Genomic DNA, 25,193 nt, shown 5'->3' with positions numbered 1-25,193 from the left:
TAGGCACCTACTACGTACCAGTCACTGTGCTAGGCCACAAAAATACAAAGATAAACCCCAAAAGAGTCCCTGACCTCAAGGAACTTACATTTTCCTGGGGGATACAATGTGTAAACATATTAGTATGCTCAAGATTTCTTGAGGTGGAAGACTCCTACCAAATGGAGGAGGGAGGCTCAATAAAGGTTTTCTGCAGGAGGCGGCACCTGGGTTTTACCTTGAAGAAAACCAGGGATCCTAAGAGATGGAGAGGGGAGATCACCCAACCATGAGGGCTGGTTTGTACAAAGGGCCAGAAGCCTGAGATGGAAGGGGAACTTCTGGGAATAGCAGCCACCATGACAGCAGAATTAAAATGAAGAGTGTAGAGTTCCCTCCTCTCAGTCTCACTTTTTGTATCTAACAATGCTTGACTGAGCAGAGTTTCTTACCTTGGAGTTTGTGAACTTGGTTTACATAGATATAGATATGATTGGTATTCTTTGCAATCCTATGTGTTTTATTTTATACATTTAAAACCTTATTCTGAGAAGGGGCCATGGGCTTCTTCAGGCTGTCAAAGGGGCCCAGGCCACCAAAAAGAGGAAGAACCCCTGGACTAGAAGATCTCTAATGGCCCCTCCCTAATTCCACAATTCAATCCATAAAAAGCATTTATTAAGTGCCTACTGAATGCCAGGCACTATGCTGGCCACTGGGAATACCAAAGCAAAACAAAAGGCAAACCACACCCATCAGTCTCAAATACTTTCACTCTACTAGTGTAGGGATTCTCAATCATCTTAAACTTCTTTCCTTCCTTCCCTCTCTCCCTTTTTTCCTTCTTTCTTTCTTTCTTCCTTCCTTCCTCCCTTCCTTCTTTCTTTCTTTCTCTTTCTTTCTCTCCTTCTTTCCTTAGAGATGAATTCTTCATCTCTGTCCCTTCCCCAGAGTCTGAGTTCTTTCAAGCCTAGCAATGTTCTCTTGGGCTCTCAGGACATAGGGCAACACCAGTTGGCATGACTGGTTTAAATATTTGTGAGTCAGTAAATCAAACTCAATCAGTGGTAACAGCAAATATCCTAAGAGGGCCAGAAACTCAGAGACTGAGTGTTCCAAGCATGATTCTGTTAGCCCCTGATTGGGAGGCTCTGCAGAGATCATTTAAAATCCCTGGGTCTCAAGCTGTGTTCCAACAAGCTTGACCAGTTCTAAATCACTCTTGTAGCTGTACCCTTTCATCAAGTTGATCAATGCCATGTATCTGGGCAGCAGGGAATCAATTCTCTGGGCCAACATTTCTATGCTACTGCTTGACATGCCACCTCAGAGAAGGACTGTGTTGACTGGGCAACTCCTATGTTCAGAAAGGTCCAAGAGCCATGTTATCATGCACAGAAATATAGTCGCATATGCCTCTTCTTTGAAAATGAGGTTGGAAAGGAGCAGCTAGGTGGCGCAGCGGATAGAGCACCAGCCCTGAAATCAGGAGGACCTGAGTTCAAATCTGCCCTCAGACCAAACACCTGACATGTACAAGCTGTGTGACCCTGGGCAAGTCACTTAACCCCAATTGCCTTTAAAAAAAAAGAAAGAAAGAAAATGAAGTTGGAAGAATCTCAAATAGAGCAAGTCAGCCCCTCATGTCGTTGATAGTGATACTTTGGCACCAGAGAGAAACAACTTTCACAACCTGGTCCCAACCTACCTTTCTAACCTTATTATACATTACTTCTCTTCCCACATTCTACAGTCCAGCCAAACTGGCCTTCTGGTTATTCCTTACACATGGTATACCACCTCCATGCTTTTGTCCAGGCTGTCCCCTCATGCTTAGAATGCAGTCCTTCTTCTTCTCTGCCTCTTAGAATCCATAGTTTTGTTTAAAACCTAGCTGAAGTGCCACCTCCTTCCTACCTGAAGCCTGTCCTAATATCCCCAGGTTCTAATGTCCTCCACAGAAACCTGCCTTATATTTATTATATATGTATTTTTATGTATGATATTATAAATATATTTACCTATTATTTGTATAGGCTGATTTGTAGCCCCCAACACCAGCCCCATCCCCCTGCCATAAGCTTCTTGAAGACAAGGACTGTTTTGTCTTTGTCTCCTCAGCACCTAAGCATAAGTGTCTGGCACACAGTAGGTGCTTAATAAGTCTTGGTGATCAGCTGAATGAAGCACTCAGGAATTGCCACTGAGAAACAGCTCCTCTGTGCCTATTTTGTATGGGAGAAGGGTGTTTTTGATGTCTCAAAGGTAGAATCTCATTAGTCTGGTGTATCACATTTTGAGCTTTGCCATTATACTCAGGCGGGCTGCCTATCTGGGCATCAAGGTGAGGCTCAGCAGAGGAAATTAAAGACACTACCAATAACCAGGAGTGGTCTTTAAAGCACTGGTGTCTGCAAAAGCTAAGTTTTAACCCCACTGTGGCTGCTGGGGACATTTGGCCCTCAGGGAGACATTCTCTTCCCCTCTCCTCTAAAAATAGGTGCAGAGAGACACAGAACCTGTGCAGCAGCAGTCTGAGGACTGCTGGCCACTATTGCTTCAGCATTTCTGGATAAGCAGCCCATGACTTTGCAACCCCTGACAGCCCCTGCAGACCTTTCTGTGTTGAATCATGGAATCATAGATCATAGAACCACACATCTAGAGCTGGGGGGGGGGGGACTTTAGAGGCCTTCAAGTCCAACCTCTGCCTTCTATAGATTAGGAAACGGGTCGAGAGAGGTTAAGTGACCAACCCAGGGTCACCTAGCTAGTAAGTATCTGAGGTAGGATTTGAACCCAGATCTCTCCTGCCTCCAAACCTAGCACTCTCTCTCTACTTTGATACCTATCGGCCTCAGCAGGGGATATATTCAATTCAATTTGAGAAATATTAACACCTTACTATGTATGTGCAAGGTATAAAGGTGGTAGGGTGGGAGGAGGAAGAAAATGTTTATCTACTGATATCATATAGAATAGAATCCTACAGAATCCTTAGGTATCATTGAATCCTACTTACTGATCTGATAGAGAAATGGTTGGGTATCAGGAAGGCCTGGGCTCTAATCTCAACTCTGACACTTACTAGCTATGAGACCCTGGGCAAGTCACCTCACCTGGATTGGCCTTAAGCCATTCTCTCAAACTTAATTCTAGTAAAGTACAAAGGAAGATTCTAGGAGCTAGGAGCCAGGGACATGAACACCAAAAAAATCCAACTGCCCACACCCTCAAAGGGCTTTCAGTCTACTGGGTGAAAATAAGGCATACACAGATAAGTGAATACCAGATCTATTAAGGAAGGCGTGAATATTAACAACTGAGTGGCCCAGGGAAGGCTTCCCTAGAGGAAGCGAAACTTTGAGGTGAACCTTGAAGGCTAAGGAGCCCAAGAGGGAGCCAAAAGGAAGTCAAAGCTACAGTCAACATCTCCCAGGCTCCCTGTGTCGCCTCACTACATTAGCTGAGCTGGGAATCAATAGCCAGCCACAACTGTTTGGGGCTCACTGATACCAGTGCTGGCCAGTCATGTTGGCACAAATAATAAATTGTAAAGAAGTCATTTCATCCATCTATGAAAAACTTCAAACAATGAATAATAGAAATAGCAGGACAGTATACAATTTGTCCTAGGGAAGTTTCTATTTGAACTGCATTTTTAAAAAAGAGATAATAATAATAATAATAATAATAACTGGTATTTAGATTGTTCTTTAAAGTTTGCAATGTGCTTTGTACATATTTTCCCATTTGAGCCTCATGACTACCCTGTGAGGTAGGTGTTATAACACCCATTTTACAGATGAAGAAACTAAGGCTAGCAGAGGTAAACTGACTCACTCATGGTCACTAAGCTGGTAAGGGTAAGAAACATGATCTAAACCTGATTGTTTCCAGCTCCAAATCCTGTGCTCTTCCTGCTCCCAAAAAACAACAGGGGAAAAAACTCTTGTCTCATAGTCCCAATATCTCTAAATGCCATGCCCACGTCAGGGCCCCGTTGATCCAGAATGCCTCCCTGTGCGAACCCTTGGCCCTGCTCTCCTGGCCCCTTTGGTAGGCTCTAAATCTCCTGCTGGCTAAAACTCAGGTAACCTTGGAAATGGAAAACAAGTCCACTATAGATTAGTGGTTTAAGACTCGACAAATCCAATGCCCGCCTGGGCAGGAACACTGCAGTGGAGAAATTCTTATGTGTCATAAGAGAGGAAAGACAGAATGAGACCTACTCCCCAATTTTTAAACAAGTTCTTGTTAAGCCTGACTTGCTCTGGAGGGGGAACAAAACAGCCTAGACAAGAAATAAGCTTCGCTGTCACTCACTGGCGTTCTATCCCTCTCCCTAGCCATTACCAATGCTTAATATTTATACAGAGGCCTTTGTAACCTAATTTCCTGTTGTGCCGAGCACATGCTGCTACCTCGCTGCAGCTGGTTGCTATAGAGATGTCGGTTACAGGATGCAGAGGTAGAAGCAAAATGGGACATTTTGAGTCCAGGCACCTGGGATGAGACAGAAATTAATTTGGAGACCCTCGAGTCAGGCTGCAGATTTCCATTTTAGCGGTTGGTCAGTGAGATGGAGGAGAGCTTCTGGATCTTTACTGAGAGAGCCCTGAGAAAAGGATGGCCAAGGCTTTTGCATTTGGTTCTGATGGGAGGCCATGTGAGAGAGGAGAAAGAGTAGCACTAATCTAGGGGGGAGTGAGAGGCTTAGACTCAGAGATATCCCCCTAGAAAGGACCCAGGCTCATAAGCCTGAATTTCAAGGAGACCATCTAGCACAACCCCTTCATTTTACAGAAAAGGAAACTGTGGCACAAGGAGGTTAGTTTCTTTGTTCAAGGTCACACAGGCTCTCAGACTCCACATTAAGCATTTGCTACACTGCCTCATATACTTCAAAGCCGCCTTATTTTACATCTGAGGAAAGTGAGTCACAGAGGGGGCAAGATTACTTTTTCCATGTCACATACATACTGGGTAGCCTTGCCTCTGTCACTAAATAACCATGTGCCTGAGGACAAGTCTCTTCCCCTCTCAGACCTCTAAGGTCCCTGCCAGCTCTGATGTTCTAGTTTGGACAAACCGACTAGTTAATGGTGGGACAACTAGGTTGCCTGGTTATATCCCAGTAAGTTTGATAGCTATTGGAATGGGAGGAGGAATAAAATGTTTATCTACTGATATCATATAGAATAGAATCCTACAGAATCCTTAGGTATCATTGAATCCTACCCACTGATTTGACAGAGAAAGAAAATGAGGCCCAGAAAGGGAAAGTCACTTGCCCACGAAAGAGCAAGGCAATAAAAAAGCAAGTAAAAGGTATAGCCAACCATGTCTTCTAAGTCTTAATCTAGTATTCATTCCATTTGGGGGTGGGGAAAGGGAACAAACATTTATTAAGCACCTACTATGTGCCACAAACTGAGCTGACACTTTACAACATATTTCTGTAAGAAAGGCCCCCTGAGTGTCCTAAAGCACATGTCTGGCCATGGCATTTCCTGCTCAGGAAGCTTCGTGGGCTTCCTACTGCCTCTAGGATAAAATCAAAACTCCTGTAAGTCAGGACTTAATGCAAACCTTTCCCAGTCTGACCTCAGCTGACTTTTCTAGACTGCCTGCTGCTTATTGCTTCAGCTCACAGACTTTCCACTTCTACCACACTGGCCTATCTGATGTACCCCATGTGGGACAATCCATCACCTTCCATCACACCTCTGCATGGGCTGTCCCTCGTGGCTAGAAGATTCTCCTGAGCTTCCATCAAGGCTGACTTCAGGTGCCACTTCCTACAAAAGGCCTTACTAGATTCTCCCCAGTGGTTGATGCATTTGAGATTACTTTATATTAATTTCTAGATATTTTATATTAATGAGGGGCAGTGTTAGGCAGCAAAGGCAGAGAAAGAGATTTGGCCTCAAAGCCAGGAAGACCTGAGTTCCAGTATCACCTCTGACATATTCTGGCTGTGTGACCCTAAACATGGCACTTAACTTCTCACTGCCCTCATCAACTCCCCAAAAGTCCGTGTTATAGAGAAGGTGCTCAATGGCATTGGTAAAGGGAGTTTCCTCACTTGGGAGTTCCCTATCCCAACAAAATTTCAGATCCAGTCCCTCTCCCTGTACTTTGTATTTACTCAGCTGTGGACATGATGTTTTGCCCCCAATAAAACACATACTCTTTGAAAACAAATTTCTTTTTGTCTGTTCCTAGAACAGTGCCTGACACATAGTAAGTATTTAACAAATGCTTATTCAATTCAATCAGGGGCAGCTAAGTGGCATAGTGCATAGAGCACTGGCCCTAAAGTCAGGAGGACCTGAGTTCAAATCTGGCCTCAGACCAAACACTTGACCCTTATTAGCTGTGTGACCCTGGGCAAGTCACTTAACCCCAATTGCCTAAAAAAACAAACAAAAAAATTGAATCAGTATAGCAAAAAGGGCATAGGTTCAACAGTCAGAGGACCTGGGTTCAAATCCTGCTTCTGATGGTCATTATCTGTGTGACTTCCCCTGGGCCTCTATTCCTCATCTGTAAAATGAGGCCCCTTCTTGCTCTACACCCCTAATTCAATGACATGAATTGAATCATGATTGCTAGTGATGGAGCTGCTTCCCTCAGTAACTGTGAAAATAGACATTTGGCTCACCTGACCTTTGGTTAAGGAGCCATTATCAGTTTCCTTTGCTGGGCCATTGGCATCTCTGTTTGGGAGGTGCAGAAGCTGAGACACTGACTCACCTGGGGAGCAAGGGGGCCGAGGTAGTGTTCAAGGTTATAATGACATGGTCTTGAAGCCATAGGACACTGTCCTTCCCTGCCTCAGCAAGGGGACTATTGGAAACAGCTGTTCAACTGTCTAGGCTCTGAGAATCTTCAAGGTGTTTTGTAAAGACATTTAAACCAACTGTTTGACTGGACTTCCCATCCAGTTAGGTAGTGCTGTAGATAGAGCCTCAGACCTGGAGTCAGGAAGACCCACATTCAAGTGAACTCAGATACTTAGTAGCTATGTGACCTTGGGCAAGTCGTTTAACCTCTGTTCACCTTAATTTCCTCATCTGTAAAATGGGGATAATAAGAGCATCTACCTCCCAGGGTTGTTGTGAGAATAAAAGGATGTGATATTCATATATCATTTGGCAAATTTTCTAACACTATATAGCTGCTAGTTAAAATGAGAAGTCCGCCCATTGGCTCATATCCGCTGATGAGGCTGCCCTGTGCCTGGAGGGCCAAACAGGACATTCTCACCATTTGCTTTCTGTTTTCCAAAGAGAAACATCACAAGAGTGACACTCTCTTCCTCTTCTAGTACCATATCCATGCGGAAGAGTTTCAGTTCCTCTCATTCTTAAGAAAATCACCCGTGCCGAAACCGTCTTCGCCGATATGGACAGTGCAAACTCTACTGAGGAGGACCAGATTGCAGATGAAGTCACACAAATCATTCCCCTCCATAAAGAAGTGACTCGCGTCGTTGGTGGAGAAGATGCCAGGAAGGGGCAGATCCCTTGGCAGGTACTGTACACCAAGTGGATGTGGCCTAACCCGAGAGGCTCTAGTGGACACAGGACCAGCCTTATAAAGAGATGGTAATTTGAGGGATGCTAGTGAAGGATTCCTCATTTCAAAACATCTTCCCCACCAATGTACAGGATTCCATCATTAGAGAGTCATTCTTTTGGGTGTTGATGGCTTTCAGGACGTGGGGAACGTGCTTATCATAGATCCTCTGGAAAGCAGAGAGCTTAGGTCTTTCAAAGTTGTTTTTCTTTATGCTGTTGTCCCTGGATGATTTGTTCTCCTACTCAGTTCAGGATTCTCTGAATTTATTTATTTTTTTGTCATTGTTTATGGTGCTCTAATATTCCATCACATTCATATACCACAATTTGTTCAGCCATTCCCAATTTCTAAGAGGCAATCTAGGGCACCTCCCTAAGGTTCTAATTCTTTTCCTTTCTTTTTTTCCTCCTTTTAATCCTCCCTTCAGAATCAGGAAATATGTTTTGCTTGTGACTTTCATGGTATCATTCTCCCTCTTAGCCTATGTAAGCCTATCTCTTTTGCTTTTTGGAATATTGCATTCCAAGATTTCAGTTTGCTTGTTTTTGTTAGAAGCTACCAGGCCTCATGTGATCCTGACTCCAGGGCCTTGCTGCTTAAACTGCTTCTTTCAGGATGTTTGCAGTATTTTTTATTTGATGTTAGAGCTCTGGATTTTGCCTATGATGTTCCTGGGGCTGTTATTTTTAGGGTTCTCTTTAGGAGATGATTGGTAGATTCTTGGTTTAGGAAGGACATTGAAAAGCTAGAGTGTCCAGAAGAGGGCAACTAGGTTGGTAAAGGACCTTGAGTTCATAAAATGTGAGAGTAAGTCAAAGGAACTAGGTATGCTTAGCCTGAAGAAAAGAAGGCTAGGGCCAGGGGGTGGTGACATTGAGGAGGCATGATAGCTATGGTCAGGTTTTTGAAAGACTGACAAGTAGACACTTCTTTTGCTTGGCCCTGAGGGAAGAACCATGAGCAATGGGAGGAAATTGGTGAAGAGGTCAAATCAGGGCTATATGTCAAGAAAAACTTCCTAATGATTAGAACTGTCCAAGAGTGATATGTTATACAGGGGTTCCTTCATGAATGGGTTGACCTACATAGCTGATAAGGTCCCTTTCAGCTATCAAATGCTTTGATTTCTGGGATCTCCATTTCACAAAGGAGGAAAGTGAGGCTCACCTTGGGGAAATAATTTGGCCAAGATTTCACATAAAGAGGCCTGTTCACTGAATGGGCGTTACCTCACTCAAATGGGCCAGGGTCTCCCATTGCATCCTGGATTGGAGTTCAGGTCTTCCTTCTTTCTATTGACTGCACCTATTGATAACTTGTAGGAACTCATTCATTGGATATGGAGGTTGACAGAGAGGGAAGAGTAGAGGATATTCCCTTTCCTATGGTAACAGCTATTTGGTGGTCCTCAAAGAAGGTCTTTCCAAAGGTGCTACAGTAGGGCACATCTTTCTACTGACGCTGCTTTGTATATACTTGGCTGTTATTTCAGTCAGTCAGCATTTATTAAGCACCTACTGTGTGCCAGGCACTGTGATAAGTACTGGGGATATAAAGAAAAGCAAAATACAGTCCTTGTCCTCAAGGACTTCACAGTCTAATTCCTTGTGTGCATGTTGTTTCCCCCAGTAGAATGGAAGCTCCCTGAGATCAGGGACTGTTTCAATTTTGGTTTTGTATCCCTAATGTATAGTACAGAGCCTGGCACATAGTAGGAGCTCAATAGAAGCTTACTGGATTTCATTCATTTCTTTATCACCAGAATAAAAGCCAAGGAGGAAGGGAGGAAGGAGAGAAAGGAAAAGAAGGAAAGGAAGGAAAGGAAAAGAAGGAAGGAAGGGGAGAAGAGGAAGCCAACCATCCCCACTGCAAGATAATTAAGCTTCAGTTTGAAAATATTACATTGTTGTGTAAGCCAAGCAACACGGGAAATGCTTGCTGGCTCACAAGGAATAAAACCCAGTGTTTCTGAGCCCCCAAGGAGATGACCCCAGGGTGACTCAGACCTTGCTGGAGCTAATTTTTCACACTTTTCCACCAAAGGACGGCTTTCTCATGTCTTGAGAAAGCAATGGATGTCTTGGCCAAGAACCTATCCTTCCTCCAAGGGGCAGACAGCCTTCTTTCACAAGGTTCACTCCTTGCTTGGACAGCTAACACTGCCCAGAGGGCAGCTTTGAGTTTACCAAGAGCAGGGGTTTCTTCTGGGTACAGTTCTTCTTCCTCCTGGCCACCATGTTTTCCCCATTTACCACTTTGTTCTGGAACCTCAACAGCCTTGACAAGACATTTCAATTTCACCATCACTGCAGACAGGGAAGGAGATTTGGGGGTGGGAGGTGGAACTCACTTCTACAGGCGCATTAGGATGTAGTGCAAAGAAGGCTGGAGCCAAGAAGACCGGGGTTGGAAACCTGAATCGACAGTATTGACTATGACACTAGTTGTGTGGAAATAGGCAAGCCCTTTCTTCTCTTGGAGCCTCAGTTTCCTCAACTGTAAAACAGAGGTAATCATATTTGTATTGCCTATTGTACCTCACAGGGCTCTAGTGAGAGCATGCTTGGCAAATCTTAAAACACTATTGAGAGGAGTTATTATTATTCCTTCCTTCACCTCCCATCTTTTCCTTTCTTCTTCTCTCCTCATTTTGTCTCTTCTCCCTTCCTATGTCTTCCTAAAGCTTCAAGTGGGGGGTGTCAGGGAGAGGAGACACTCACGGTTATCTTCAGAGTACCACATGTCCCACACACCGGGTGTGAGTGTGTGTGTGTGTGTAGAATGAGCTAAGAAGCTGAGAAAAAAGATAATGAGGCTTAGAGTGGGATCTCAAAGCAAAACCTGAGTAGGTCTGAGTTCCTTTTCCTCTGATTGATTGGGGCTCTAAAAGGCCAGTGGGACTCATGGCTGATCAGAACATCTTAAAGAATAATGATTAATAATAATAATAATAAATTATATGTATGTGTAGATGGGGGGGGGGGGAGGTGGAGAGAGACCAAAAGAAAAAGATAGAGAAAGAAACAGATGGAGACAGAGTTAGAAAAGGAGAGACAGAGAGATAAAGAGACACAAGCACAGAGAGAAATGGAGAGAAAAAAAAGGAAGACCAAGAAGAAGGCCAAGAGAGGAAGAGAAAGGAGGGGAGAAAAAGAGGAAGAAGACAGAAAGAGAAGGAGAAAGAGAAGACAGTAGATAGAGAATAAGTAGAAAGACCAGAGAGAGTGTCAGAAGCTGAGCCAGAAACCTACTGGTTGTCATTGGGGTGGCGTCCACCCAAAGCTGAACACAGTCCTTCCAATGAGCTTCAAAAACATGAGAGTACAGTGGGACTATCACCTCCCTCAATCTGGAAACCACTCCCCTCATAATGCAGCCTAATATTTCATTAGCATTTTTGGCAACCACATCATAATGTTGGCTCACACAGAGCCTGCAGTCTGCTAACACCCCTAAATCTTTCTTTCTAGGAAAGGCTTCTGGTAAGCTGAGCCATTCTGACCCTAGGTTTGTTCTGCTGGTTTTCTTTCTTTCTTTTTTTTTTAAATCTAAGTACTGAGCTTTACATTGATCTCAATTGGATTTCATCTTGGGACTTTGACTCTTCAGGCTGATCTGTCCAAATCCCCTAGAATCTTGAGTCTGTCATTCAATGAAGTGCGGAGACCTCCCTACTCTGTGCCATCTGCAAATATAATAATGGTACCTTCAGTGTCTGCATCTAAGAGGCTGATATTTAGCACCTACTGGTGGGGCACTGTGCTTTCTGGATGTCCCAATTGTTAGGACTTGTCTCATTGCCAGCAAAATTATTTGGCATTCACCTGTAGGTATTTTGTATTGACTTATTTATGTAACGATTATTTCCCCCTAGGAAAATTTTTGTTTGCCACATAAAGATTAATAATAACAATAATAATAATAATCATAGCTAGCATGTATATAGTGCTTTAAGATTTTTAAAGCTTTTACATGTTATTTTATTTGATTTTTGATTTTTTCTTTCCATATCCTGGGATGTAATTTATCTAGGTCAGGTGACTTGACTTCACCAAGGGCAGCTCTAGCACTCTCCTTGTAATGGGTATCTGCTCCCTCTTAGCCATGTTGGTTCTGTCTTTTTTAGTCCAAATGCCATTGTTCTTGGTAGAGAAAACCCAAGTAGAAGAAGAATTAAGTAGCTCTACTTACCGAGACTCCATCACGTCTTATTTTCCTCTCATTCACCCTGAGCAGCGGCCCCATCTTTTCTCTAATGAGACATCAAATGTTACTGGAAAAGCACTGAATTTGGAGTTGGGAGACCAGGGTTCAAATCCTGACTCTGTGATTTACTGCCAATGTAACTTCGGTCAAATCATTTCTCCCTCTGGGCCTCAGTTTCCTCATCAGTAAAATGACGGTCTCAGAATTTCCTTCCAGGACTAGATGCAGGGTTCTTTTCGTTTCCCTCATATGGCTTAAAAATTCTTGTCTATTGTTCTCAGCTTTCCTCTCCAGCTTTATCTTCTACCCAGCCTGAGCATTCCTGCCAGGATTCGTACAGGATCTTGACATGCATCTATACTCATCCATGACCTGCCCTTGCTCTCACCTCCAAGGCATGTCTTTTTAAAAATCTGAGTCGCAGGGGACAGCTAGGTGGCTCAGTGGATAGCATGCTGGGCCTGGGCCTGGGGTCAGGAAAATCTGAGTTCCAATCTGGCCTCGGACACTTACTAGCTGTGTGACCCTGGGCAAGTCACTTCACTTCTGTTTGCCTTAATCCACTGGAGACTGAAATGACAAACCACTGCAGTATCTTTGCCAAGAAAACCCTATGGACAGTATAGTCCACGGGGTCACTGAGAGTTGGACATGACTGGACAACAAAATCTTTAAAAGAAATTTCCTGTTTAAATGATGAATTGAAAAACCAACAAACATGAACATGTTATCAATGGATAACAAAAAAAAAGGATTGCCTACAAAGCCGTGAGCCTGTCACGTACAGTTTTTTATCTGAAATTTAACATGGTAGTAATAAAATCACCCTGCTTGTCTGTATCCCTGAGGAATTTCCTTCTGCTCTCCTCTATGTATTTCTTTAGTCATTTGAGCTATTTGAAATATTTTTTTATTAGAAAATTTTCAAAGAGCTAATTGGAAGAGAGTTTCCTGACAAAGATCCTTCTCTGAAAGTCAAGTGGCCCCTTCCATGTATTTTTTAAACATTCAATGATGCTCTTCTTTCTTCTCTCCCTTTTTTGAATCTCTGTCATTATCAGCTAGACTCTACTACTCATTAATGTCTTCAGAATCTCATTCAAGAAGTCTTTCCGGCCCTGTAAGCACAGGATGGGGAGCTGTCCTGAATATAGGCAATTGAAGCTGCTTCTAAGGCTCCAAAGACAGACCAGGCCTAGAGGTATACACCTGGGAGTCATTAGCACAGAGGTTAAGGTCACGGGAGTCAATGAACTTGCCAAGGGAGAGTTTTTGGAAAGAGAAGAGAAGGGGCTAAGAGCAGACCCACAGGGAAGGTTCCGTTTCGGGAGTCAGGAGCACAGGAAGGAATCAGTTAAGGAGGCAGAGAACAAATGGCTATGGAGAGAGGAGGAGAACCAGAAAAGTGGAGTGTTTCTGAAGCCAAGGGTGGAGAATGTATCTGAAAGGAAGGTGGGGTCACCCATGTCAAATGCTATAGAGTAGTCAAGGAGGATGAGGATGAGAAAGGTCACTGGATTGGGGAGTTAGGAGGTCACTGGTGACCTCGGAGGGAGCTACTTGCAAAGAATGAAGAAGTAAAATTGTTAAGCAGAAGGAAGTTCCTTGGGAATACAGACAAGCAGGGCAGTTTTGTTACTACTGTGTTAAATTGCAGATAGACTTTTAAAAACTGTATATAACAGAGGTCCACAGCTTTGTAGGCAATCCTCTTTTTTGGTTATCCATTGAGATGTTCATGTTTGTTGATGTGTCCATTCATAATTTAAATAGGAAATTTCTTTTAAGGATTTTGTTGTTGTTGTCCAGTCACGTCCAACTCTTAGTAACACCATGGACTATACTGTCCATGGGGTTTTCTTGGCAAAGATACTGCAGTGGTTTGTCATTTCCATCCAGTGGATTAAGGCAGACAGAGGTGAAGTGACTTGCCCAAGGTCACACAGCCAGGCACCTTATGAAATAGGAGCTGTTCCATTCATTATATTTGTGTCTCCAGAGCCTAACACAGTGTCTGTCACAGAGTAGGTGCTTAATAAATACTTGTTGACTGATTGACACATAATTTTAGAACTGGGTTCTCAGAGAAAAAAACAACTACCTTATCCCCAATATGAGATTTTCTAAACTTCTACTTTTTCCACTAATTGATCTACAACTTACTTCTTTTTTTAATAATTAACTTATTTATTTTTAGTTTTCAACATTCACTTCCATAAGATTTTGAGTTTTAAATTTTCTCCCCCTCATTTATTAAGGTTGAACTGTTTACATTCCTGCATGGAACGATGATGTTTGTAACCCATGAGACCTTTGTCAGTATTAGGGTAGTTAGAGGGAAAAAATTATATGTACGTAGATAGATAGATAGATAGATAGATAGATAGATAGATAGATAGATAGCACAGGGTGAGTTGAAGATGAAGGGGTGATATCTGGAGAATAAAATTAAGGGGTAAGAGAATTATACTGGGAGAAAGAGAAAGGGAGAGGGAGAAGGGGGTAAATTATCTCACATAAAACAGACAAGAAAAGGCTTTTACAGTGGAGGGGAAGTGGGGGAAGGTGAGAGGGAATGAGTGAATCTTATTCTCATTGGATTTGGCTTAAGGAGGGAATAACATGCACACCCAATTGGGTATGGAAATCTATCTTACCCTACAGGAAAATGGGGGGGAGGAAGAGGACAAGAGAGCAAGGGGTTGATAGGATGGAGAGCAGATTGGGGCAGTGGGTAATCAGAAGCAAACACTTCTGAGGAGGGACAGGGTCAAAAGAGAGAATAGAATAAGTGGGGGGGGTAGGATTAAGGGAAATATACTTAGTTTTTCACAACATAACTACTATGGAAGTGTTTTGCATGACTACACATGTATAACCTGTATCAAGTTGCTTGCCTTCTCCATGAGGGTGGGTGGGGAGGGAGGAAGGGAGAAAATTTGGAACCCAAAGTTTTAAAAACAAATGTTAGAAATTGTTTTCACATGCAACTGGTAAATAAGATATACAGGCAATGGGGTATAGAAATATATTTTACCCTACAGGAAAATAGAAGGGGAAGGGGATAAGAGAAGGGGGGAGACTTAGAAGGGAGGGCAGATTAGGGGAAGGGATATTCAGAATGCATGCCATCTTGGGGTGGGGGGAGGGATGAGATGGGGAGAAAATTTGTAACTCAAAATCTTGTGGAAGTGAATGTTGAAAACTAATAATAAATTTTTAAAAATTAATAATAAATTTTCTCCCCCTCCCTCTCCTCCCTTCAACAAGACAGCATGCAATCTGATATAGGCTCTACTTATACATTCATATTAAGCATATTTTCCCATTAGTTATGATGTAAAGAACAATTAGAACTAATGGGAAAATGGAGCAATAAAGCAAAACAACAAAGGAAAAGGAGAGCAAATAGTATGCTTCCATCTGCATTGAGACTTTATAGTTCTTTGTCTGGATGTGGATGGCATTTTTTATCATGAGTCTTTTGGAGTTGTCTTAGATCCTTGCATTGCTGAGAAGAGCTAAGTCTATCAAAGTTAGTCATTTCACAGTGTGGCTGTTACTGTGTACAATGTTCTCCTGGTTCTGCTGCCTTCACTCAGCATCAGACCATACAAGTCTTTCCAGGTTTTTCTGAAGTCCGCCTGCTCATCATTTCTTACAGTACAATAGTATGCCGTTACATTCATAGACCACAACTTATTCAGCCATTCCCCAGTTGATGGGTATCCCTTCAATTTCTAATTCTTTCCCACCACAATAAGAGCTGCTATAAATATTTGTGTACATGTGGGTTACCGTTTACTTCTGCCATTTAGCCCCAGAGGAAAGTTAGTTGAAGGAGCCATTACTAATAAGGTTTGCAAAGTGCTTTACACTTAAAAAACAATCTATATGTATATGTATCAGAGCTGGCTTGTGCCTCAGAAGTCTCCTAGCCAATGCCAGAGATGGAGCATCCAGAATGAAGGAGGCAATGGTGCCACTGTCCCCTGCCCTGGTTAGACCATATCTGGAGGGATGTGTTCAGTTCTGAACAGCACATTTTTGGAAGGACATTAACAAAGGTGAGGCATCAGATGTAAATGACTATTTTAAGAAGTTAGGTCATGAAAGAGTGGAGGCCCAAAGTTCTTCCCCACTCTTGAAAAATCAGGATCTTTGCCCATGTCCATGGTTCTGCCATTCATCTGATTGCCCACAATTTCATCACCACCACCAGCAGTCATTCTACAATCACATCTGCCAGTACTCCAATGCGCTGGACTATCATTTGTTTATTCCTTCCTTGAGACTTGAAAGCAGTTGTGTCCTCATACTATCCCCTCTCCTCTCTTGAGTTTCCAGTACCTCTGAAGCATATCTATTCTCTCATGTCCACTTTGAAGAACATTCTCCTTCATGGAGAAGACTGAACCGAAAAGAGGCTGTGAATTCTTGGCGGCGGGGGGAGTATTTTTTTGTCTGTTAACATGATATCATCTATCTAATCATTTTCCTATTCTTAACATTTTAAAAATATTAAATGCCATTATGTGAGGCAGATAGGTGGACCGGTGTATAGAGTGCCTCATGTGGAGTCAAGGAGGAGCCAGATTTGAATCCTGCCTCAGATAGTTACTAGCTGTGTGACTCTGAGCAAGTCACTCATCTCTTCACAGCCTCAGTTTCCTCATCTGTAAAATACAGATAATAGCACCTACCTCCCTGGGTTGTTATGATGATTTATATGTGAAAAGCTTTACAAACTTTAAAAAACAAAGCTATTATCGTTGTCTTCATGCACCTCAGGTCATTCTGGACCTCTCTTCTACTGTCCCTGGGCATCATCCTTTTACAGGTCCTCACCACTCTTTTGTATTTATTTGACTCTGGTGATATGCCCTTTTCTTCCATTTCTTGTACATCTCCTTTTCAGATTTGAGATCAAAAGAGAGATCTATACTGGTTCAATCAGACCAGGACAAATAGCTATAACAGATATGCTACTCCCCCCCAAAAGTGTTTACATTGATTCTGGCAGATATTCAAATCTCTCTTTTCATGTGGGGATGGGAAGGCCAATGGTATATCACTGGCCTTAATCCTATCAAAACTTCTTAACTCAGAAAGAGTGAGCTACTATTGGGATGAAGGTAAAAAGATAGTGAATTTGGAGTCTGAAGACCAGATTCCCCATCTTTGCTATGGGCAAGTTACTTCACCTTTTTAAGTCCAAATTTCTTTATCTTCCAAAAGGTGTTAATATTTGTACAATGTGTTTCTCCAAAAATCAACCGCACAAGTATAGGATGGGGGTATGCCTAACAATATACTGTTGAATTGAAAAGGATATGGGGGATTTAGGATCACAGACTTAAAAATGAAAGGCATCTTTGAGGTCATCTAGTCTAAACTGTCATTTGATAAATGAAGACATTGAGGTCATAGAGAAGTGACTCGTCTAAGGTCAGGTGGTAAGCAAAATAGGTGGAATTTGAACTCAGGTCCTCTGACTCCAAACCCAACATTCTTCCCACTGTACCATGCTGGCTCCCAAGCTTAGAAGGAGTCGCTAGTATGGCATGGCATCCTAACAAGCTGACCCTGTGTGAAGCTGAGGAAAAAATAAAACCATAGACTTAGAGCTGGGACAGACTTTAGAGGTCACCTACCACAATGCCAGAGACGGAGCATCCAAAATGAGGGAGGCAATAGTCCTGTTGTCCTCTGGCCTGGTTAGACCATGTCTGAAAGGATGTGTTCACTCTTGGGCAGTCCAGTTTTGGAAGGCCATTGACAAAAAGCAGAGTATCAGAAGACAGTGACAAAAATGAGGAAGGGACTAGAATCCATAACAGATGAGGATCACTGGCTTGTCCAGTTTGGAACAGAAGGTTTTGGGGGGGGAACATGATGACTATTCAAGTATTTGAAGGGCTGTCCTGTGGAAGAGCCATTAGTTTTGTAGTATTTGGCTTTGGCGGGGGGCAGAACTAGAAGTAATGGGTGCATGCTGCAAAGAGACAGATTTCAACTCAATATAAGGAAAAAAACTTCTTTACATTAAGAGTGGTCTCAAAACAGGATGGCTTGCTTTGGCATGTTCTGGGAATCCTCTTCCTTAGAGGTAGAGGCAGAGGTGGCCTGGCTACTTAGCAGGTAAGTTTTAGAAAGGATTCTTGGTCACGTATGAAGAGGGTGGACAGCATGGCCTCTGAGGTTCCTCCTGGCTCAGAAATGCTGCGCTTTTGGGATTCCTACCCCGACCTATCCCGATTGGCGAGATCAATGAGATAATATACGCCAAGTGCTTTGTAACCATAACGGGCTGCATAAATGTGACTTATTGTTCTTCTTCTCCCCATCTTAGATGAAAATGGGTCACCTTGATTTGAAATGAAAATACTATACGTACAAATCTCCCCCCACTCCTCATCTCCTTCGCTTATTTTTTTTAACCAGAATATTTGTACCTATTTTTAGAGTTGTTTCTGTTTGATGAAATACCTTTCAGTGATCGTTCAAACTGAACAATGAATAACACAGCCTGAGATATTGGCATTTCCCCCACCAGCCCATGAAAATAACCCATGGCCCATGAAGAGGTGTTGAGTACCTGGAGGTGTGGAACAGGCTTCCTTCAGCCCCATCATGCTGAGATATTTTAGTCTTGTTGGAGAGAAAAAGAGGGAAAGAAAAGGGAGATGGAGAGGAAGAGAAGGGGGGGGGGCAGGAGAGGGAGACATAGGAAGGAGAAAATGAGAGAACAGTAAATTCTACCCTTCCAAAAGCATTTCTCTAAAGAACAAAGGGATTGCCTGGGTCAGGAGAGGTCTACCTGAAATGCTAATGACGTGCAAGGGTATAAGGTAGAAAAGGTCTGGAGGAAAAAAGAAGCTTGTGTGGCTCTTCAGGCTGGGGTTTTGAGCAAAGAAATGCAAAGAAGCTATGTGAACTAGAGTGTCACAGTCTCCCCAGCTCAGGGAGAAATAAATCAAAATTCCTTCCCAGAAATCAGTCTTTTCCTGTGTTTTGCGGGGTCCTCTTGAAGCCTGGCTCACCAAAATTCTTCCCCCGACAATACCAGATAAGCTGCTGCACATTCTCCTAACCTGCTATGTAGATTTACAACTTGGGAGGACCTCGGGGGTCAACTGGTCCGACCCCCTCATTTTACAGGTGAGGAACGCAAAGCACAGGAAAAGGAAGGCACTTGCCCAAGGTCACACAGGTATTAAACAGCAAAGTTGGGACTTGGACTCAGGTCCTGTGATTTTAAATCAGGCACTCGTTCTATGGTGCCCCAATCAAGCCCCTCATTTGACAGATGAGGAATAAAAGAACAGAGGGGTAAAGTGACTTACCTGAGATCTCACAGCTACCAGGCAGCACAGCTGGGATTTTAACCCCAGCACTTGGCTCAGAATCCAACTTCCATCTTTCAGTTTCCACCACAGGGCCATCGTCTTATTAACTAACCCTGTGAGAGGGACTACCTTGCAGTACATGGGAGAAACTTAGGTCAGGCCAAGGTGTGGAAAAAAATATTAGCTCCAAGTGAAAACAACATCCAGATCTTTCCTGATGAAAGGGAAAAGGAGGAATTGTTACCCTTTTATCTGGGCAAGGATAGTCACTCACAACTGATCTGAATAGTATCAGATCACTGGGGTTGACTGTCAGCTACCAATCAAAAGAAAAATGTTATTGGGGGTAGCTAGGAAAGATTCAGTGCCACAGGGGATAAAGGAAACAGCTTGAGCAAACTGGAGCCCTCCTGCCTCTTGCTCCCAAGGGGATAACATCTTTAGCCCCACCCTCCCGTGGGACCTTTGGGCAGAATAGGGACAAGAGATGGGAATGAGGCACACCCCACTGATACCTGCACCTGCCCAGATTACCTTTGATACCCTAGGAAAGGAAAGGCTTCTCTAGTTAGAGATAGGAGACAGCGATTTAGGGAAAATAGGACCCACTCTTTTCTCACTGCAAACATTCATTGCCTCTTTTGTTGAACCACACCCAGAAAGATCATGGCTATTTTTTTTCAGTTGCCTATAAATCTTTACTTTAGCATATATTCTTTAGTAAAAAGAAAAACCTTAACAATCCGTGTGTGTGTGTGTGTGTCTGTGTGTGTGTGTGTGTCTGTGTGTGTGTGTCTGTGTGTGTGTGTGTGTGTGTGTGTGTGTGTGTGTTTAAACAAATGTTTATTGTGCCCTCTAGTGGTCAGAACTTCCCACTTCTCTCCTAAACAGACGGATCAGGGTTTGGAGGCACTGGAGATGAAATTCGAAATTTGGGGAACTGATCCAGAAAATGAAGAGAAGCAAAATTTTCCTTCTTAACTCACCACAAAGAAATCCAGTGTTGTTATAAACTGGTGGACGTGCTCACTTGTTCCACAGCAGGGATTTTAGATCACAAGCCTTAGATCAGGGATTCTAAACGTGGGGCCTGAGACCTTTTTTGTTTGTTTGTTTTTAAGATTTTGATTAATGGATTTCAATACAATTGGTTTCCTTTGAAAGCCAATGTATTTTATTTTATACATTTTAGAACATTATTCTTGGGAAGCAGTACATAGACTTCATTAGACTACAAGAAAGGTTCAGAAGCCCCTGCCTTCGATGACTTTTCTGCTTGATTCCTGGGCCAGACTGGGGAACCACCTCTCTTTCTTTTTAACATAAGCCTTACTTGGCACGAGTAAGCCTGAAGTCAGGCACATCATCCCATGGGGAACTCCAGGGGTCTGTTGCCTGCTGGAATTCCCCACTGCCTGCTCAGGTCTGAGGAAGAAGCTTCTGAGCCTATCTGGCTTCATTTCATAGCATTCCAGGTTAAAGGAGACTCCAGGGGCCCTCCTGGACAGGAATATCGCTTTCCAATTTTTTCTTCCTGGGAAGAAGAAAAAATTGGAAAGCAATATGCCACTAGCTTGTTGGATCACCATGCTTGATGCTAGACTAGGACTCTCAAGTGGTTTCTCCCAGTGTCTTACCTTATTATCCCCATGGAACAATTCAGACTCCCTAAGGAACAAGGACCCAGTAGGCCCCAAATAATCAAGGAAGTCAATCTTTCTGTTTCACCTTGGCTGGCATTCAACCCTTCACCCCTACCCTTACCTCCAACTCCTTTGCCATCTCCTCTGGGAAACAGGGATAGAAACAGACTGATCCTGACATGGGAAACTCTCACTGCAGCAGGCCATAGGGAACTCTCCCTTTCCTTCTCAATGGAGCCATGAAGAATTGAATTTTGTTCCTGCCTTCCAGCTTGTCCTCAGTTCAAAATGACATATCAGAAAACCTTGGTGCTTTTCCTCCCTCAGGTCGTTTTGAATGGAAGGCTTAAAGCATTCTGTGGTGGCTCCATCATCAATGAGAAATGGATTGTAACTGCAGCCCACTGCATTGTACCTGGCGACGAAATTACTGTCGTTGCAGGTGAGCAAACCATTACCCACTGAGATGTTGAAATTCACAGACGGGGCTGTGAACCTTGTCACATGGCATTATATGGCTGGCCCTGAGCTGAATAAGCTATTTCAAAAGGGAACAAACTTGTCGTCACTGGATATGTTCAAGTGGAAGCTGAATGGCCTCATGTTGAGGACATTGTAGAGGGAGTAGGTGACCACGGAAAGCTCTGTGGGATCTCCAAGAGCTTGATAAGAAGGAAGCGCTACCTTCAAATTAGAGTTTGGCCTGCAAAATGGGGACTGCTCCTCCCACCACTTGCCAATAAGATGGAAACGTGGTGTTGGAGCAGAGGAGACCTGGGAAATTGTAGAGCCCTAGGGCTGGAAGGTCCTTTAGAGATCATGTGACCTGGCGCCTCATTTGGTGTAGGATTGGAATCCCTGGAGACCTTAACAAGGTCCATGGCACTGGGTGCTCTGTAGGAGTGAGGGGAGTTCTTTCTTTAGGAGAGAGAGTAGGGGAAGGGGAGTTGTTTTTTTAAGAGAGAAGGTGGTGTAGAGGAGTTCTGTAGTGGTACCGAGGAACGAGTACTATTAAAGTCAGAGAGGACCTGGGTTCAAACCCTGACTCTGCCATTTACTACTGGTATGACCTTGGGAAAGTCTTGACCTCTTCAAATCCCACTTCTGCATCCATAAAATGGGGGGGGTGGACTAAATGGACCCTAAGGTCACTTTTAGCTTTAAATCTTTGAGCCTCTGTGTTGTTAGACCTTGGCTCTGACCCCTTATTGACCTAGGTGGCCTTGGAAAAGTCATGTGCCCTCTCCAAGCCTCAATCTCCTCACTTGCAAAAGGAGACTAACAATACTTGCCCCACTTCCCTCATAGGGTCATTGTGGGGAAGATGCTTTGGAAGATTCAGTACTCTAGAGAAATGTAAATGATGAGGTGAAATCCTAAGTGCTAAAGGGTGCCATGTTTTCTTCTCCCAGGTGAGCATAACACAGAAACTCCAGAAGGCACAGAGCAGATGCGCCGGGTGATCCGAGCCATTCCTCACCCCACTTACAATGGCTCGGTGGAAAAGTACGTCAATGATATCGCCCTTCTGGAGCTCGATGAGCCCTTGCAGCTGAATGAGTACGTGACCCCAGTCTGCATTGCAGACAAGAAGTACACCAAGATTTTCCTTGAGTTTGGAAAAGGCACCGTGAGTGGCTGGGGCAAGATCTACCACAGGGGCCGCTCAGCCTCTGTCCTCCAGTTCCTGAATGTTCCCTACGTGGACAGAGCCACATGCCTGCGCTCCACCAAGGTCAGCATCCACAGCAACATGTTCTGTGCTGGCTTTCACCAGGGTGGCAAAGATTCCTGCCAAGGAGACAGTGGGGGGCCCCATACCACAGAAGTGGAGGGCACCAGCTTCCTCACTGGCATCATCAGCTGGGGAGAACAATGTGCTATCCAAGGCAAATATGGCATCTACACGAAGGTCTCCAGCTTTGTCAAATGGATTAAAGAGAACACAAAACGCACCTGAGCCACGCCAGCTTTGCTCCCTTTCCGGATTGTTGCTTGTTATTTGGGATTGAGAAAAGAGACAGGAATGGCTTTGTTACTAATCAATGTCCTATCGATTGTTGGGTATGAATATACATTATCGCACAATGCTGCTTTTTCCTTTTGAACAGAGAGAATTCTGGGTAGAACTCAGACTACACTGGTCTGTATACACAAGAGGGGAAACGGGCATTGAATAAATATTATGCTGTGACAGCGTGATCAGTCCCACAAGGCTGTGAAGCAGACAGAGTTTGGCTTCCTAACCTCATCTGTCCCTAAACCCTCTTCCTGCCACAGTCCCTGTGTTTCCATTGTGTTTCTTCCCCCTTGAGTGTCCTTTCTCTACTCAACCCATCTTCCCTTTGTAAGCTCCTTCCTTGGCTCTTCCCCCACCCCTTCCCAGACACTCAAGGCTATGGGTCTGCCTTCCCCAAAAGACCTCATGGCTCCAGTCCTTTCCTGTTCTTCCCTCTCTACCCAACCAGTGTTACCAATTCAACTATTTGGCCTTCCCAATCCTGTTTGGTAGATGGCAGCCTACTCTGCCTACATGTCAAGTCAGCTCCATACTCTTAAAAATATACACGAGTATCACAATCATTTCTGTAGTAAGTCCTCGCTGAGTGGCTTGTAACATATCCAGATTCCTGAGGGCTAGCATGGGCTGGAAAGAGCTCTCCAGGGTCTCTGCTTCTGTAGTCCGTCCCTTTATTCCTGAATATATATTGTCCAGTCCCCTAGACCCCCTGTCTAGCCCAGGCCCTCCATCACAAGGTGCTGATCAGGTGGCTAAAGCAGTTAGCAGCTAGCTGGGTTGCCACCCACTGATTGCTGCCTTGCCTTGGGTACGTCCTGGTAGCTGCCATTTGGGTGCTATTTCTGCTCATACAGAAGACCTAGGGTGAGGAGATGAGAGAGGATGGAGAGATTGTCATCAGGGAGTTGTGGGATTTTGCTTTCAGAAAAATACAAAATCCAGCTGAAATGCATCAGGAAATATTGTTAGGATCCAGGAAGGGGGCAAACCCTGGCAAGCCAAAGCTGTCCAGCTCTCCCCAGTGCAGGTCTGCTCACACTGGGTACCTCAATAAACCCATTTGGAAACAAACTTGCCACTCACAGGAAAAATATCCCAGGAAGCAAGAGTAGGCCTTTTCCGGACGTCACCCTTGTATCGAGGCCCACCGAAGGCCCCCAAGAAAGGCTCATTGGCTGGAATTGGAGGAGTTGATGAGCCAAGCTAGAGATCCACATGGGCCCCAAGGGCAGGGAAAACCAAATTTGGGGAGGTGGCAGAGTCCAGGGCTGAGCAGGGAGAGCTGGATCAGAACCCAAGTTCAGCCCTAAGCTCCCTGTGAGAGCCAGAGCAGGGCCTTTCCCCACAGTATGCAATCTACCCATCCAATCTAATTACTGGGTTAGGTTCAGGGGATACAAAACCAAATCTCCACCCTCAGGGAACTTACCTTCTACTAGGTAGGGGCTGTTAAACTTTCGGGGGTCATGGACCCCTTTGGCAGTCTGGTGGAGCCTATGGACCCTTTATCAGAATAATGTTCTTCATGGTACTTGAAGGTTTACAAAGCACTTTACAAATATTATCTCATTGGATCCTCACAACAACCCTGGGAGATAGGAGCTATTATTATCCTCATTTTACAGATGAGGAAACTGAAGCAAACAGCCGTTAGGCGACTTGCCCAAGGTCACACAGCTAAGAAGCATCTGAGGCCACATTTGAACTCAAGGCTTCCTGACTCCAGGCCCAGCACTCTGTGCACTCTCTCTCTCTCCTAAACCACCTACCATAGAGGGATAACTTTGAAGATATTACCTATTAGATTCAAGATTCCACCATTTCAATGGACATTTGGCATCTCCCCCACCCTGTGAAAGTGAGGCCTCCTGGCCTCGTCAGGATGATCAACTGTCTGGGAAGCAGGCCTCTAGTGGTCCCACCAAGCAGTGAGCTGAGGCCCTTGGGATCTGGGGTCCTCAGGGCTTGGCACACAGTGGCTAGAGGATTGAACTTGATGTCACGAAACCCTGAGTTCAAATTTGACTTCTCAGCCTTAATTTCTTTATCTGGAAAACAGGATGAAAACTATCTGTAGCACCTACTTCACAGGGTCATTGCTGGGCTCAAAGGAGATCCTTCATATAAAGTGCATCACAAACTTTCCAGCACCATGGCAGCAGTAACTGTTTCTTTTGGATTGGATGAAGAGTATTTGAGCCCACATATCTCCAAGCCCATCCCTGCCTTCCCCTTGGGTCCAGCCTCAGCTTCCTGCAGCCTGACACAGTCTCCTCACATCTCGACGACCTCAAAGGTTCCCTCCCAGTTCCTAATCTATGATCCCATCCCAGCTTAAAGAGACCCCAGGGATGGCAGCTTTGTGAGCTGTGCCCTTGACGTCTTCCACCTAGGGCATATGCACCAGCC

At 44.1% G+C, this 25,193-nt stretch overlaps 1 protein-coding gene across 1 annotated transcript in view; it reads left to right on the top strand.

Moving 5' to 3' along the window:
- Positions 1-22,996, top strand: part of F9 (coagulation factor IX) — a 46,537-nt gene extending 23,541 nt beyond the window's left edge. The window contains exons 6-8 of the mRNA XM_027846401.1: positions 7,313-7,518; positions 21,092-21,206; positions 22,177-22,996. Coding sequence (XP_027702202.1) covers positions 7,313-7,518; positions 21,092-21,206; positions 22,177-22,724 — 869 coding nt within the window. The 3' untranslated portion in view covers positions 22,725-22,996. The remainder of the gene's footprint in view (positions 1-7,312; positions 7,519-21,091; positions 21,207-22,176) is intronic.
- Positions 22,997-25,193: the final 2,197 nt, after the last annotated feature.

Source organism: Vombatus ursinus, unplaced genomic scaffold (assembly GCF_900497805.2).
Source record: "Vombatus ursinus unplaced genomic scaffold, bare-nosed wombat genome assembly UNPS02015152.1, whole genome shotgun sequence".
In the NCBI taxonomy this organism is placed as follows: domain Eukaryota; kingdom Metazoa; phylum Chordata; class Mammalia; order Diprotodontia; family Vombatidae; genus Vombatus; species Vombatus ursinus.
The sequence above is the reverse complement of the archived record's forward strand: the minus strand, read 5'-3'. Positions and strand labels throughout refer to the sequence as shown.